This window comes from Mytilus trossulus, chromosome 9 (assembly GCF_036588685.1).
Source record: "Mytilus trossulus isolate FHL-02 chromosome 9, PNRI_Mtr1.1.1.hap1, whole genome shotgun sequence".
NCBI lineage: Eukaryota > Metazoa > Mollusca > Bivalvia > Mytilida > Mytilidae > Mytilus > Mytilus trossulus.
In genome coordinates, this window is record NC_086381.1 from 58,208,393 (window position 1) to 58,221,926 (window position 13,534).

General features: G+C 31.7%; 1 protein-coding gene and 1 long non-coding RNA gene across 2 annotated transcripts; both read right to left on the reverse strand.

Moving 5' to 3' along the window:
• Positions 1-1,109: 1,109 nt before the first annotated feature.
• On the reverse strand, positions 1,110-5,064 carry LOC134684050 (MAM and LDL-receptor class A domain-containing protein 1-like). Its single transcript, XM_063543342.1, has 3 exons — positions 4,884-5,064; positions 2,489-2,570; positions 1,110-1,217 (listed from the first exon to the last, which is right to left on the reverse strand). The coding sequence occupies exons 1-3, from the start codon at positions 5,034-5,036 to the stop codon at positions 1,204-1,206; spliced, it is 249 nt and encodes an 82-aa protein (XP_063399412.1). The 5' UTR covers positions 5,037-5,064; the 3' UTR covers positions 1,110-1,203.
• A 2,805-nt stretch (positions 5,065-7,869) lies between these two features.
• Positions 7,870-12,879, reverse strand: LOC134684051 (uncharacterized). The gene is made up of 3 exons (XR_010101152.1): positions 11,271-12,879; positions 10,595-10,732; positions 7,870-7,974 (listed from the first exon to the last, which is right to left on the reverse strand). It is a non-coding gene; the product is annotated as an uncharacterized LOC134684051 (long non-coding RNA).
• Between the last annotated feature and the right edge of the window lie 655 nt (positions 12,880-13,534).

The window sequence follows — 13,534 nt, forward strand, 5'->3', positions numbered from 1 at the left end:
CCGAAAAAACATTCTTGAGTTCTTCATCAGTTTGTAATTAACTAAGAAAACCTAGACATTTGGAAAGCATATGATACATAGATTGACTATTAAATAATAACTGTTTTACAGGTGATGACGGCTACGTTTTAATCGTCATTTCCACAATTCTGTCCTCCTTTCCCAATATTGTGATTTCCCGCATTATAAATATCGACAGGTCTGTATTTTAACGACGTGTGCCACATGTTGAACAAAATTTGATTATCTTTCCGTAGTTGGGGTTTTTGTTTCAATCTATGAATTTTATTACACAAAATTTTTATATAGATGTTTCTCATGACAAAACATTTATTATTCCCTTTCATGAATGTGACCAACCGATTTAGACTATTTACCGGATTCGTTATAACATAAGCAACACGACGGGTGCCATATGTGGAGCAGGATCTGCCTACCCTGCCAACGCAACTGAGATCAAACCTATTTTTTTGTAGGGTTCATTTTGCTTATTCTTTACTTTTCTATGTTGTGTCATGTGTTCTAATGCTTGTCTTTTTCATCTTTTTCCAAGCGTTGTCAGTTTATCTTCCATTTATGAGTTTGACTGCCTCTTCGGTATCTTTCGTCCCTTTTTAATTTGACGAAAATTTGACATACTCGGAATCAATCAATCTGGGTCACAAACCTAACTGAGGGAAACACATCAACAGGAGGAGTAAACAAAACAGAACAATATAATCATCGAACTGCCACAAAAACAAACTTAAAAATACATAGGAACGAACCAAATAGCGTATTTATGAGATACCAATTTTGTTAATCTGTGGATTCACTATTATTCGTGGGATATCAATGTTCGCGGTTGGTACGGGTGAGCCACGAATCTAAATGTTCAACTAATAATTAGTTTTCTATTTGGTTGAAGACAGACCTTGACAAACTACGAAAACAATCCACGACAATGCAAAATTTACTCAAGCATCGAAAATTGATACCATAGAAAATAAATGAATTCACAGTTTTATATCGATAATATCAACTATACGTGTATCAATGGTTAGTTTTGTAAATACATTTTATTAATTATTATTCAATGTTTTCAACAGATTATGTTCACTGTTACATATTTCTAATCAATAAAAATTATCAGTATTATGCATAATTAACTGTCAATATCGAACAATTTTTTTTACGGTTCTAATGTGTTCTTTCTTTGTCTGTTTATCCCAAAGCATCTAAAAAAGAAAAATAACCAAAATGAAACAATTTTTCTTTTCGTTTTATAAATTTTCATGATATTTGAAGTACATTTTATAGACATAAGAAGATGTGGTATAATGAAAAAACTCGTATTCAAGTAACAATTGGAAGTAATTTAATAAAGGTCAAAGGACGGCATCAACGCGAATTGTGGCACACACAGAACAATAAGTTAAAAAGTATGTATACATAAGATGTCTTATTTTGCAAAGTATTTATCGACGATGAGAAACAAGAACATGCATGTTCTTAAGGATGTTTGCTTCTTTGTTCCAGACAAAAAAAGCTTTTTAAAAGACTGCTCATAAATTCACAGTATATAAATAAAGTAATTTGAAAGGCAAAAGAAAATGAAGGATCCGTGTGCTGTTCGAAAAATAAGCCGTTGACAATTTAGAGGGATGTAATTCTCTCTAGATTTTTTTCAAACACTTGACATTTTGCAGTTTTGTTCTTTAAAATAGAAAAAATAACAATGAATTTATAAGATTTTCAAACTATATGTATTAGGAAAAGAAAAGAAAGGATTAGCGGGGATTTTCTTTTAATGGAACTACAAAGATTAAACCAGAGGGTTCTTAATTTCTGCTAAAATATAAATGCAATGGAGCAAGCATCATCTAATTAAGATATACTACATGGCAGTCGTAGATGTCCTTAAATTTTCAATCGTCGTTTGGAGGTTTGTTTTCGATTTTTTTATGATAACGGAGGTAAAATACGAATATATATGAATATAGCCAACATTAAAAAAGTCTCTAACCGCCGGGCATGAATTATTCCTATTTGATAGGCCAACGAATTCTTTATTTGCTTAAAAACGTCTGGACATATTAATATTTTGGACAAACACGTCTTGTCAAGCTATCAATTTCATTCTTTCATGACACTTCCGAGGTATCATATATTTTCATTGATTAGTATTTGAATAATGTAGATACAATCTCAAATTGATGAACAACGGATGTTATAAAGAATAAGTCATAGATAAATTTAAAATGCTAAATCTGGAATAACAATTCTTACTCAACATCTTATCTTCACATACTTGCACACAAAAACATGCACGCTATATTCCTCTAATGTTAAGATTCTGAATCGTAACTTATCAACCCATAATTGAATTATGGTAGCCTTTCTACATTACTAAGAAAAGATATAATTTTTTGCCTGTTGTAAGCGTAATATTTATTTGGAAATATCTCGTGTATAATCATATTGATGGCAATAATAAAATAACACTTACTACATGCACCAGCCTTTAGTAAAATATCATCAATGGCGATATCACCCTTAAAGGTTTTACCTCTGGTCCCTTCTATGGTGACCTTAAAATAAAAATAATAAATCTTTAATATAATTGATATGTTAAGACATGACCTCATTTTTTGTAATCCTTTTTTAAATTATATCATTTATACTTAAAAGAGTCGTGCATCTTGTATTTTCAAGAGTTAATTTTGTGTGCTTCTTTTTTTTTAAAGTGCTAAACCTTAACGCAATTGAAGATATCATGTGAATTGAAATGTAAATAAAAAAATGGAACGTCCGTGTCTCTTTGTACACTGTGACTGTGGTAGCTATTTATAGGACCATAAGAAACTGGAACGTCCGTGTCTTTTTGTACACTGTGACTGTGGTAGGACCATAAAAAAGTGGAACGTCCGTGTCTCTTTGTACACTGTGACTGTGGTGGGATCATACAAAAGTGGAACGCCCGTTTCTTTTTGTACACTGTGACTGTGGTAGGACCATAAAAAAGTGGAATGTCCGTGTCTCTTTGTACACTGTGAATTAAGTAGGACCATAACAAATGGAACGTCCGTGTCTCTTTGTACACTGTGACTGTGGTAGGAACATACAAAAGTGGAACGTCCGTGTCTCTTTGTACACTGTGACTGTGGTAGGACCATAAAAAAAGTGGAACGTCCGTGTCTCTTTGTACACTGTGACTGTGGTAGGACCATAGAAAAGTGGAACGCCCGTGTCTCTTTGTACACTGTTACTGTGGTAGGACCATAAATACAAAATACAAAAAGGTTTCTCTCAGTCAAAGTCACAATTTTGAACAAAGTAACCCAATGTTGGTCAAATTACGGCCGTCAAAAAATGACTAGACAACTTTTCACATGAAAGCTAGTGTTCTAAGCTATATTAGAAAACCGAGAAATACGTATGAACAACAGCAATAAACGACAACCACTGAACAATAGGTTACAGATTTCATAATTTGGCAATTCTAGAGAGCACGGAAGGAAAAATTACTTTTCAGTTATTTGTGTAAAAGTCCAAGCTATAATCCAAGTGTTTACAAATTAGAGGATGGTCCCAAACCTAATCAATCTTTTAGTACCTACACTGTAACATGTACTGCACTTTCAAAGGACAATCTGTAAAGTCGGCAATAGAAGTCAACGAAGTTTAATAGTCATAACTCGAATTTACTAAAATAAATCTGGGTCACAAACTGAGGGAAACACATCAACAAAAGGAGTAAACAAAACAGAACAACAGCATCATTGAACTGCTACAAAAACAAACGTCAACATACATAGAAACGATCCACGTGATACCACATGTCATATGCCTGACTTAGTACAAGACAAAGCTGTTTGCAATTTAATTCACAAAGTTTTTATAAGAGGTCGGTCAAAGGAGAACATCGGACCTTGATCTTTCATCGAAAAATTATTTTTTTTATAAACGATTAGGATAAGTTACTTTTCAAAATTTAGGTTTGCTCATTTAAATTTAAGTATCAACCATAGATAAATAACACAAAATTGACATGGTGATAGAGCTGACCATTAACCTGAGAGAGAGAAAAAACTCCAACTGAGCCACAGCCATGTTTGATAATGGGTTTTAGGGGGTGGACCTTTTTCAGTCATTTTTCCCCATTATACACATTTGGAACGCATGCTTTTAGGAGTATTATTGTGTGCTGCTTTGTGCTATTTTAGTGCTATTTTTTGCCATAACGTAATATCCGTTTTGTATTAAAAGCACGATGAAGCTGTGAGAAAATTCTCTCTTTTTTCAGAAAAAAAACATCACAAGGCTAACCTAAATAAATAATTGTGTTGAACTGTTTTACAGATTTTGATCAGCGACAAAAACATTCAATGGGGGTACAATATTGTTTTCGGTATATCTCAAGGTTTGAATTGATCGACCGAACATGGTGTACATTGATACTACAAAATATAAAGATTAAAAAAATCAGAACAAATCATTAATGAAATTACAGGGGCTTCCTTAACTAAATTTTTAACGCCAAAAAATATGTATCGTAAGTTTATACTGAAATTTTGATTCACTTACAATATTATTTTTACTTACAAAAGGATAACTTAGAAGTGGTATAACCATAGTTAAAGTAACAGGTGCAGCTCAAATTGAGTATTTTATTCATATACTATAGTTATTTAATTTTTTGTTGTAAACGAAATTCGTGGATTTCATTGGGTCACGGGAAACACAAATTTAAAAGTTTATCAAATCTCAATTTTTCCACATGCTTTTATGTAGAATCAAGGAAAACCACGAATTTAAAAGTACATATCCACGAAAGTTTAAGTTTTCCTCAATCTATGAAAATAAGTTCCCAAGAAAATAAATGAATCGATAAAAATACTTACAGCAAGATTGCTAAATAGTGGTATGTCTATAGTTCCAGTGTCCCATTTATGGGGATCTTGGGTTTGTGCTCCTATTTTTTTCCAGATACTTTTCAGAGAAGATGTTTTATCCCCAGCAAATACTTTTAATGATCCTATGCCAGTCCCATACATGTGGTATTTGAACGACAGACAATAAGGACATGCTGCAATATTAATGTTTATAATCAAAATATTTTAAAAAGTCATAATATAATAGATATTGAGATGCCTCTTGTCAAGAATGCAATAAGAGTTATATTTTAATTTCTAATTTGTATCTTCCTGGTTTTTTTTTCCAAACTAGAGGCCATTTTTTATTGAATGTTACTGCTAAAGCATTGATATATTCTAATTTAGTATAATAAGCGATTCAAATTTCAAATTTTTTCCAAATAGTATATAAAATATGATCTTTTTAATATTAAATATTTAATATTATTTTGAAATTTATTCAAATAGTTATCCATCATGTTCATACATTAATGACATAAACCATTTTAGTTTTAAACTGGTTCTAAACATTTAACCATTAAACCTGTTAAATTTTTGTTAACAGAACATTTATGATTTTTACAAATCTATTACTATAAATTTATCATTTCAATTTTGTCATTTAATACTTAAATTCGATTTAATTTTTACTTTTTTCATCAAAATCATGTTAAATTTATCTTAAATATTTTAAAATGCGAGTTTAAATTATTGCGTTTACAACTCTATCGCATTTTGTCGCAATAATAAAAACCTCGCAGTAATTTCTGAGTTAACAGTAATTATAGAATATGACATATTTAATATTTTCAACAAAAGTTCAAAAACCTTTGATTTTTTTTTAAATATATCAATATATAGAAAACCAAGGTACATTTTCCAAAATTATAACCATGGTAACAGTTCATTGACCTGAAACAAATTGTGAAATTTTATGATGATGTTAACTGGCCAGAAAACACTTTAAATACACGTGTATAGAGGAAATTTTATTTCAAGATAATTTCAAATGTGTTTATAATTAATCTACAAATCTAGATCCGCTGGAACCAACGAATCTTTTACAGAAATCACGAATAAAAGTTGATAGCCACAAATTAAATAACTAGAATCGACCTCGAAAATCTTCAGCTTATAATGTTTATACTGTCTCAGTTCTGTCATTTCCGATGACATGTATTTACTATCAAGCCTGGTAATAATCCTCTCCTAGTAATTCCTTTGTTTTGTAAACATACATTTGAAATGAACGCCATTACTGGAGAAATGACTTTACATTCCAACTGCGTACTTATGAAAATACCTTGTAAGTTTTTAGCTTCTGTTGTTAGTATAGTTTTCTCTCCCTTTGCATTGTCAGAGGCCTCTATGTATATATAATATGTTCCCTCACTCGCTTCTGCAGGCCCAGTTTTTGGAGATAATGTCGAACCCTAAAATATCAGAAGTTGGTTAACAGTTTGAATTCCGTTTATTATTCATAATGTTTAAGATTTAAAAAAAAAGAAAAATAAAGAGAGAAATATACATATTACATTAAAACATGAACTCGTCCTATCATTTTTGGATTAGTTTAACTTTAATTAAAGGATATGAAGGGTATTTTTAAAGTTACAGCAACCCGGTGACACAAAAAATGAAAAGATTTCTAGATGTCATCATACAGTCAGTTTAGTGTGCAAACATTTAACTTCAAAAGGGGAAGGAGTATGTTTTTTTCATCAATCAAACTTGTTTTTTTCAAAATTTAACACTATAACATGTATGAGGTATGGGGGAATATGCACTACTAATTTTATCTTTTGAATGGTGTTATATATGAGATAACACAAGCCGTAAACAGCTCCTTTTATTTAAAATCAGAATAATAATTAATCCTTTTGATGACATCGTTTCCATATTGACAAAAAAAAAACAGTTTGGAATTCGTATTTTCAAAATGTTTGATCTATTTTGAACCATCTCAGAAAGCAGAGATGCACCGAGCATGTGTCATTACCCATTATTTTATTCTTAATACAGACGACATGTTATTGGTCCAATATTTGCAGAATAATGGCAAAATCAAAAGCTCACAGACATCAAACAAATCAATAACAACTGTTCTAATCCTAACTTGGTACAGGCATTTTATTATGTAGAAAATGTAGGACTAAACCTGGTGTATATCTAGCTAAATCCCTCGCCTGTATGACAGGTGTATAACATACCATTGTATTGACAACAATGTGCAAAACAAAACAAACATACTTTGTAAGTAAAAATGGCCAAAAAAAGGGTACATCAGTCAATAGTTATAATCGTAATTATTAAAAACAAACAAATATTTAATTATGAAATAAACTAAACAATGTATAAAATGACATTAGCAAAAATGAAAGACAAGAGTACAATATTTACCTTGTACAATGCACAGTGCACAATTACAAGATGTACAAGTAAAGAGTCACGTTATATGTAACAAAGAAACATAAGAAGGCATCTAGACGAGGCATAAAATAAAATATACAAAATGTTTACAACAAAAAAATAACGCAATCACTGAATGTTTAAGTACAGAGACATGTCAAATAAATATCACATACAACAAACTAAACAGTAAAGGCAATATTTTTTCACTTGAATTTAACCATTCATCCATCAAAGTTTATTTTGATAGATTATGTTATACAAATTTTTCTTAGGTCTTTGTTTCTTATTATTAAGGGGAAAGAAGAAAATGTTGGCAAAGAAAAATGCAAATAATCGAATCAAAATGGTGCACTATGAAAACAAAATATGCAAATAAATAATCACTTATGTAGACCTGAAAACGGGCTAAGTGGGTGGCACCATTTAAGTACATTTGTTGTTCGACTTATGAGTTTAAATATCCATTTTTATATTGTCGGCTTCTCTTAACAAATTGTATGTACCATCCGTATAATGAACGGATTTTTTTGGTAAATTGCAGACCTTGTATTTCAAAAACTTACAGAATGTCGTGTCCAATCAAAATCATCATAGGCTGCTTGACTAAAAACACATGGTTCAGAATTTAGCTCAAATCCACATCTGTAGCTTGTACCTCTACATAAATCTGTGTAAAACAAATTTGTATACTGGCATTAAATCGGTAGGTTTTTCGTAGTGTTCCTCTTGTATTTGATGACTTTCCATCAGTTTTAGTTTGTAAACCGGATTTGGTTTTTTTCCCAATCGATTTATGAACTTTGAACAGCGGTAAACTACTGTTGCCTTTATTTATAGATTATAAATTTAAATACACCACTTATATCAAACTTCAAAATTAAGTCGAGTTTCTGGTTATGATAGCTTTTCTCTTCACTGTTGTCTTATTGTTTTATTTCTGGTTTTTATCTATTTCAAAAAAGGAAAACTTAAAATTCATTTATAGAAAAACAAATGATATGGGGTATCTTTTAATGACAAAATGTAAATACATGCAAAGCAACACAACAACAAAAAATTTAAATATAAAATTGAGAATGGAAATGGGGAATGTGTCAAAGAGACAACAACTCGACCAAATAAAAAACAACAGCAGAAGGTCGCCAACAGGTCTTCAATGTAGCGAGAAATCCCCGCACCAGGAGGCGTCCTTCTGCTAGCCTCTAAACAAAAATATACTAGTCCAGTGATAATGAACGCCAGACTAGTTTCCAAATTGTACACAAGAAACTAAAATTAAAATAATACAAGACTAACAAAGGCCAGAGGCTCCTGACTTGGGACAGGCGCAAACATGCGGCGGGGTTAAACATGTTTGTGAGATCTCAACCCCCCCCCCCCTTATACCTCTAACCAATGTAGAAAAGAAAACGCATAACAACAGACTACTAGCAGTTAACTGACATGCAAGCTCCAGACTTCAATTAAACTGACTGAAAGATTATGATTTCATCATATGAATATCAGGCACAATCCTTCCCGTTAGGGGTTTAGTATCATACCATCATACTGTGGATTCATTTATTTTCGTGGATATCAATTTTCGTGGATTGAAGAAATTTAACATTTTCATGGATATCTGAATTCGTTGTTTGCTGATTTCTATGTAGAAAGCATAAAGAAAATTTGTAATGCGTTGAACATATGAATCGTTGTTCACCTGTATCCACGAAACCCACGAAAATTGGTATCCAACGAATAATAATGAATCCACAGTAACATATATGAGAAGAACAGAACCCGTGTCATGCCAACAATGCAAAGATTGGCGTCCAGAATATGAACCAGCATACAATAATTCAAGTTATAAAGCCTTTTTATTGCTGATTGTTGTTCACAGTGAGGCCTTGGATACGTAAATGAAAAATATCCTCATCTCACTGCAAGTCTTAAACGATTTCTATCACCAGCTTGAACGGTATTCTTTGCAACAATTATTTTGCCAGATTTTTTTTTTTTTTTAAGTGTATTCTGATTGATTGATTAATTTGTTACTTGATTGATTGGTGTCTGTTTCGTGTTTCATGAACACAATTGTGGTTTTTCATGGCGGTTACTGTTGGTGGGAAAAGTATATGGGAACCTTTTTCTATTAATATATATCAAACAAAGTATTATAAATATAACATCATAAGCACTTGTACGAGTCTGTTTAACATGTGTATTTTCTTCTCTGAAACCTAGCTCACAAAATTAAGAATAAGAGCTTTGTAGGTTTTCATTTGAATAAATGTATTTAAGTAAGAGTAAGGCAGTCTACCTAATCTTAAAACCCCCAATGGCTACGTAAGCGTGAACATGAAGTTCAGATCGAGGCCAAAAGCAACCGAGGATCAAATCAAATTCTGGAATCTACAGCATTAAGAATGAAAATAAGACTTTATAAATGTCATGCGTCTAAAGTTGTTTAAATAAACCTTCACAAGGAAGGCTCAACGCCAGATGTTTGATAGCCTTTGGTGTATATAGTCAGCAATCGAAAAACCCTATTTTGTAGAAAAAAATACACACAAAAATCAGCCAAATCAGTCTGAGGTCAACTTTTCATTATATTTTCTGAGTAAAAACTAGATTAAAACACGGAATATCTTTAAAAGATTCACAATAAACCATGTCAGTACCGAATCGATGCAACAGTGTCATAGAAATGGTCGCATAAAAAAAGTAAAATCACAAAAATACTGAACTCAGAGGAAAATCAATTTGGAAAGTCCATAATCACATGGCAAAATCAAAAAAAACAACGCATAATAACGAATGGACAAGAACTGTAATAATAAATAATAAACATCTTGTTTTAAAAACTTTTCAAACAGGGCACTTCATATGTTATTATTAGACTTGAGAAGGGACTGTCGTCGCGATAAAAAAAAACTTTTGGCTTTCATTTGTGTTCTTTGAAGTTAAGACAACACCATTTAAAGGAAAGTAAACAAGATATTATATTATTTGCTAACAGCATACCATTGTTTAACATCATTTACAATGCGTTCTCCTATTCATGCACATGCCTCTGTTTCACTCTGTTTTAATAGCCAGGACAAGAACCATCGAATGATTTATACGTTTACATTTCATTAGGAGTGGATTACCTTAGCCATATTTGGCACAACTTTTTGGATTTTTGGGTCCTCAATGCTCTTCAACATTGTTCTTAATTTACGTTCAACTGTTTTGGTATGAGCATCAATGATGAGTCTTATGTAGACGAAACGCGTGTCTGGCGTATTAAATTATAATCCTGGTACCTTTGATAACTATTTTACAACATGGTTTTCCATAACAACAGTTTCCTGTATCTATCCATCCTTCACCAAACGTATTATCACAAGAAACTCCCTTTTTCCCACATGTACCATTTTTAGCCAGACAATTTCCAGTGAGTCCTAAAGAGTACAGTTCTTCAATTTAATATGACATAATGAGCTCCGAACTTTGCATTAATAAATAAGAAAATAGATTTCTAAAAAAATAACAGTCAGCACAAAGACATATATAAACAAATAATATAATAGAATATAACTACATGTCAACCTCAGAATAACAACTCCAATGAATTTACGACAGCAAAACAGGAAACCAAAATCAAATATAATCTGCGAGTTTAAACTATCGCTTATGGCATTGTCGTACTGTATCTTTAAAACATCAACATTTGTCGACTTTGTTTTTTATTCCACTTTAAATTTCCCTTTGCCTCTTTGTATACAATCGCTGTATACTTTGACATTTTAAATGTTATTGATTTAAAGTGGTCACGTAAATATAATTATGCATTGTTGTGAATTCAGGTTCAAACTTAACGTTTATGCGGAAATGATTATAAAAAGCAGTCAAAAATATCTTGTTGAGTCCTTCAGTCAACATAGTGTATAAGTAATGAGAGCACCTATCTGTATACGATATAACATAAAGAATACTTACTTCCGCCATAAGAAACACGAATTATGCAGATGATGCTTACAATCAAACAACCAGATTTCATCATGATACTGTAAAACTTAAACGAAAATTTGTAAACATCGATTATGACTGGTACCTTCAAGTTACTAAAATATGCTTATACAAAAGTTCGAACTCACAATCAACAGCCGAAAAAACGGGTTTGGTTTATTAACAATGCAACTTATACTTGAGAGTGGAGTTGATTTTGACCTCTTATACGTTCCGGTATTTCACATGCAACTTTCGACGCTAACATCCTTTATAAAGCACAAAATGTCGGCAATCACCTCAAAAACTAAAAAAAAAACTGTAAACAGACTTTATTAGAGAGAAGTTACGACATGGTTTTCAGGTCATTAAAGATTGCACATGTTTGCTTTAATATTATTTCACCTACTATGGTTATTTGCGTAGAGGTATAGGTGGAGGGTTGAGATTTTTAGAAAAAAATACATGTATAACCCCGTCACTTTTTTGCATCTTTCCCAAGTCAGCATCCTCTGGCGTTGTTAGTGTTGTATGATTTTTAATTAAGTTTCGTTTATATATTTCAGAGTTCAGAGTGACGTCCCTTATCTTGTTACTAGTATACATTTTTGTTTAGGGGAACCTGAAACACGCCCCCGGGTGCGGGATTATCTCGCTGCATTGAAGACCAATTGATTGCCTTCGGCTGTTAATGTGTATGCTTTTAAACCAGAAGGATAATATTAAATTATGTATCATTTTAATATCTTCAAAATGTGAACACAATTGTACTCAATTTTGCGCTTTTTGGAATCGTTGTTAAAAAATATCAAAGTCTCTACATAATAGTTTGATTGATTGATTGTTATTAAACTCCACTATTTTGTTATTGTGTGGCTGTCAACCATTGACATTCGGTAGGGAAGCTGACAACAATCCTAGTCAATTAGTATTGAGGTCGAGTGCATCTGGACCGTGAGGTATTCACATTCACAACGTTATCGTCTGTGTTGAAATTCTAGTGATGCTGTAGTTGAACTACCTTATCACTTGGTAAACAGTGACTTAAAGATTGTTATATAATATTAGACTATAGTAGTCCTAGTTATGATATCGGCCTTCTTTTACTTCAGGGGTGCCAACCAATAAAGATCCATACTTAACTCTAACCCTAAAACCTAATCCTAACATAAAAACATCACCGTATTAAACCATAACCATGAGTGAATCTTAACTCTAAAGTATAGGGACCCATAAAGTAAGCGAAGGCCACGATATCCAATATATCAATGCAATGGTATATTTTTTCTATGGAGTCAATTGTAAAAAAGTATGAAAACTATATGTTGCATTGTAGAGTTGTTGGTTGGTTTTGTTTTTTCACTTCATAATTTTGATGTTTTGTTGTTTTACTCTCATTGCAATATCTGTTCTTTATACGATATTCGATTGTCTGTAATAAATTTATCATTGGCAATTATACCACATCTCCTTTTTTTAAATAAATAGTTGTAGATAATCAAATAACTCATTGAACGTTAAAAAAACTATGCATCGTCTCTCAAGGTGTAAAACAAGAGAGAAAATCTACTGAGTCAGTTTTCAATTGATTCTTATAAAAACAGATAACATCAGTACATGCACTAAAAAACAAATAAGTACAAAAAACGAAAATTTTAAACAATATAAAGACCTTACCTTCATTGACAAATTAGATATTGTTGCGTTGATTGTCTTAATATCTTAGCAAACAACAAAAGCTGACATTTCTTTATCAGACGAATATTTGTTCCTTAGAAAATAAATGAACACTTACCCCAATCTATGATAACAGACCTAATGATAATTTGATAGAACTTTAAAATGAAGTGGCTACTTATATACCACATGCAATTAAAGTATTTAATCGAATAATGATGTAGGTGTGACAGAATCATTAGTGACATTTGTTTTGTAGCTTTGTTCAAAATTACTGAATATGCAAAATGGGTTTGGCATGCGACATCTTTCAACATCTGTTAAACATTCGCAATTAATCAAATATATTTTACATCAGTGAATTTTTACCTAAACGTGTAGTCTGTTCAACTAGAAAGACATAAATTAATTATATATTATTTTAATATCTTCCATATCATGAAAATGTAAACACAAGTGATCCCAATTTTACGCTTTTAGGGTCGTTGTTTAAAAAACGGTTTACATAATTTGTTTGATTCATTGATTGTCATTTAACCCAACTTTCAGGTTTTGTTTTATATTGTGGCTGTGAACCA

Coding starts and splice junctions, on each gene's coding strand:
- LOC134684050 (XM_063543342.1), bottom strand. CDS start 5,036: ATGTATGGGACTGGCATAGGATCATTAAAAGTATTTGCTGGGGATAAA. Junction 2,571..4,883: donor CACTATTTAGCAATCTTGCT/GTAAGTATTTTT, acceptor TTTTATTTTAAG/GTCACCATAGAAGGGACCAG.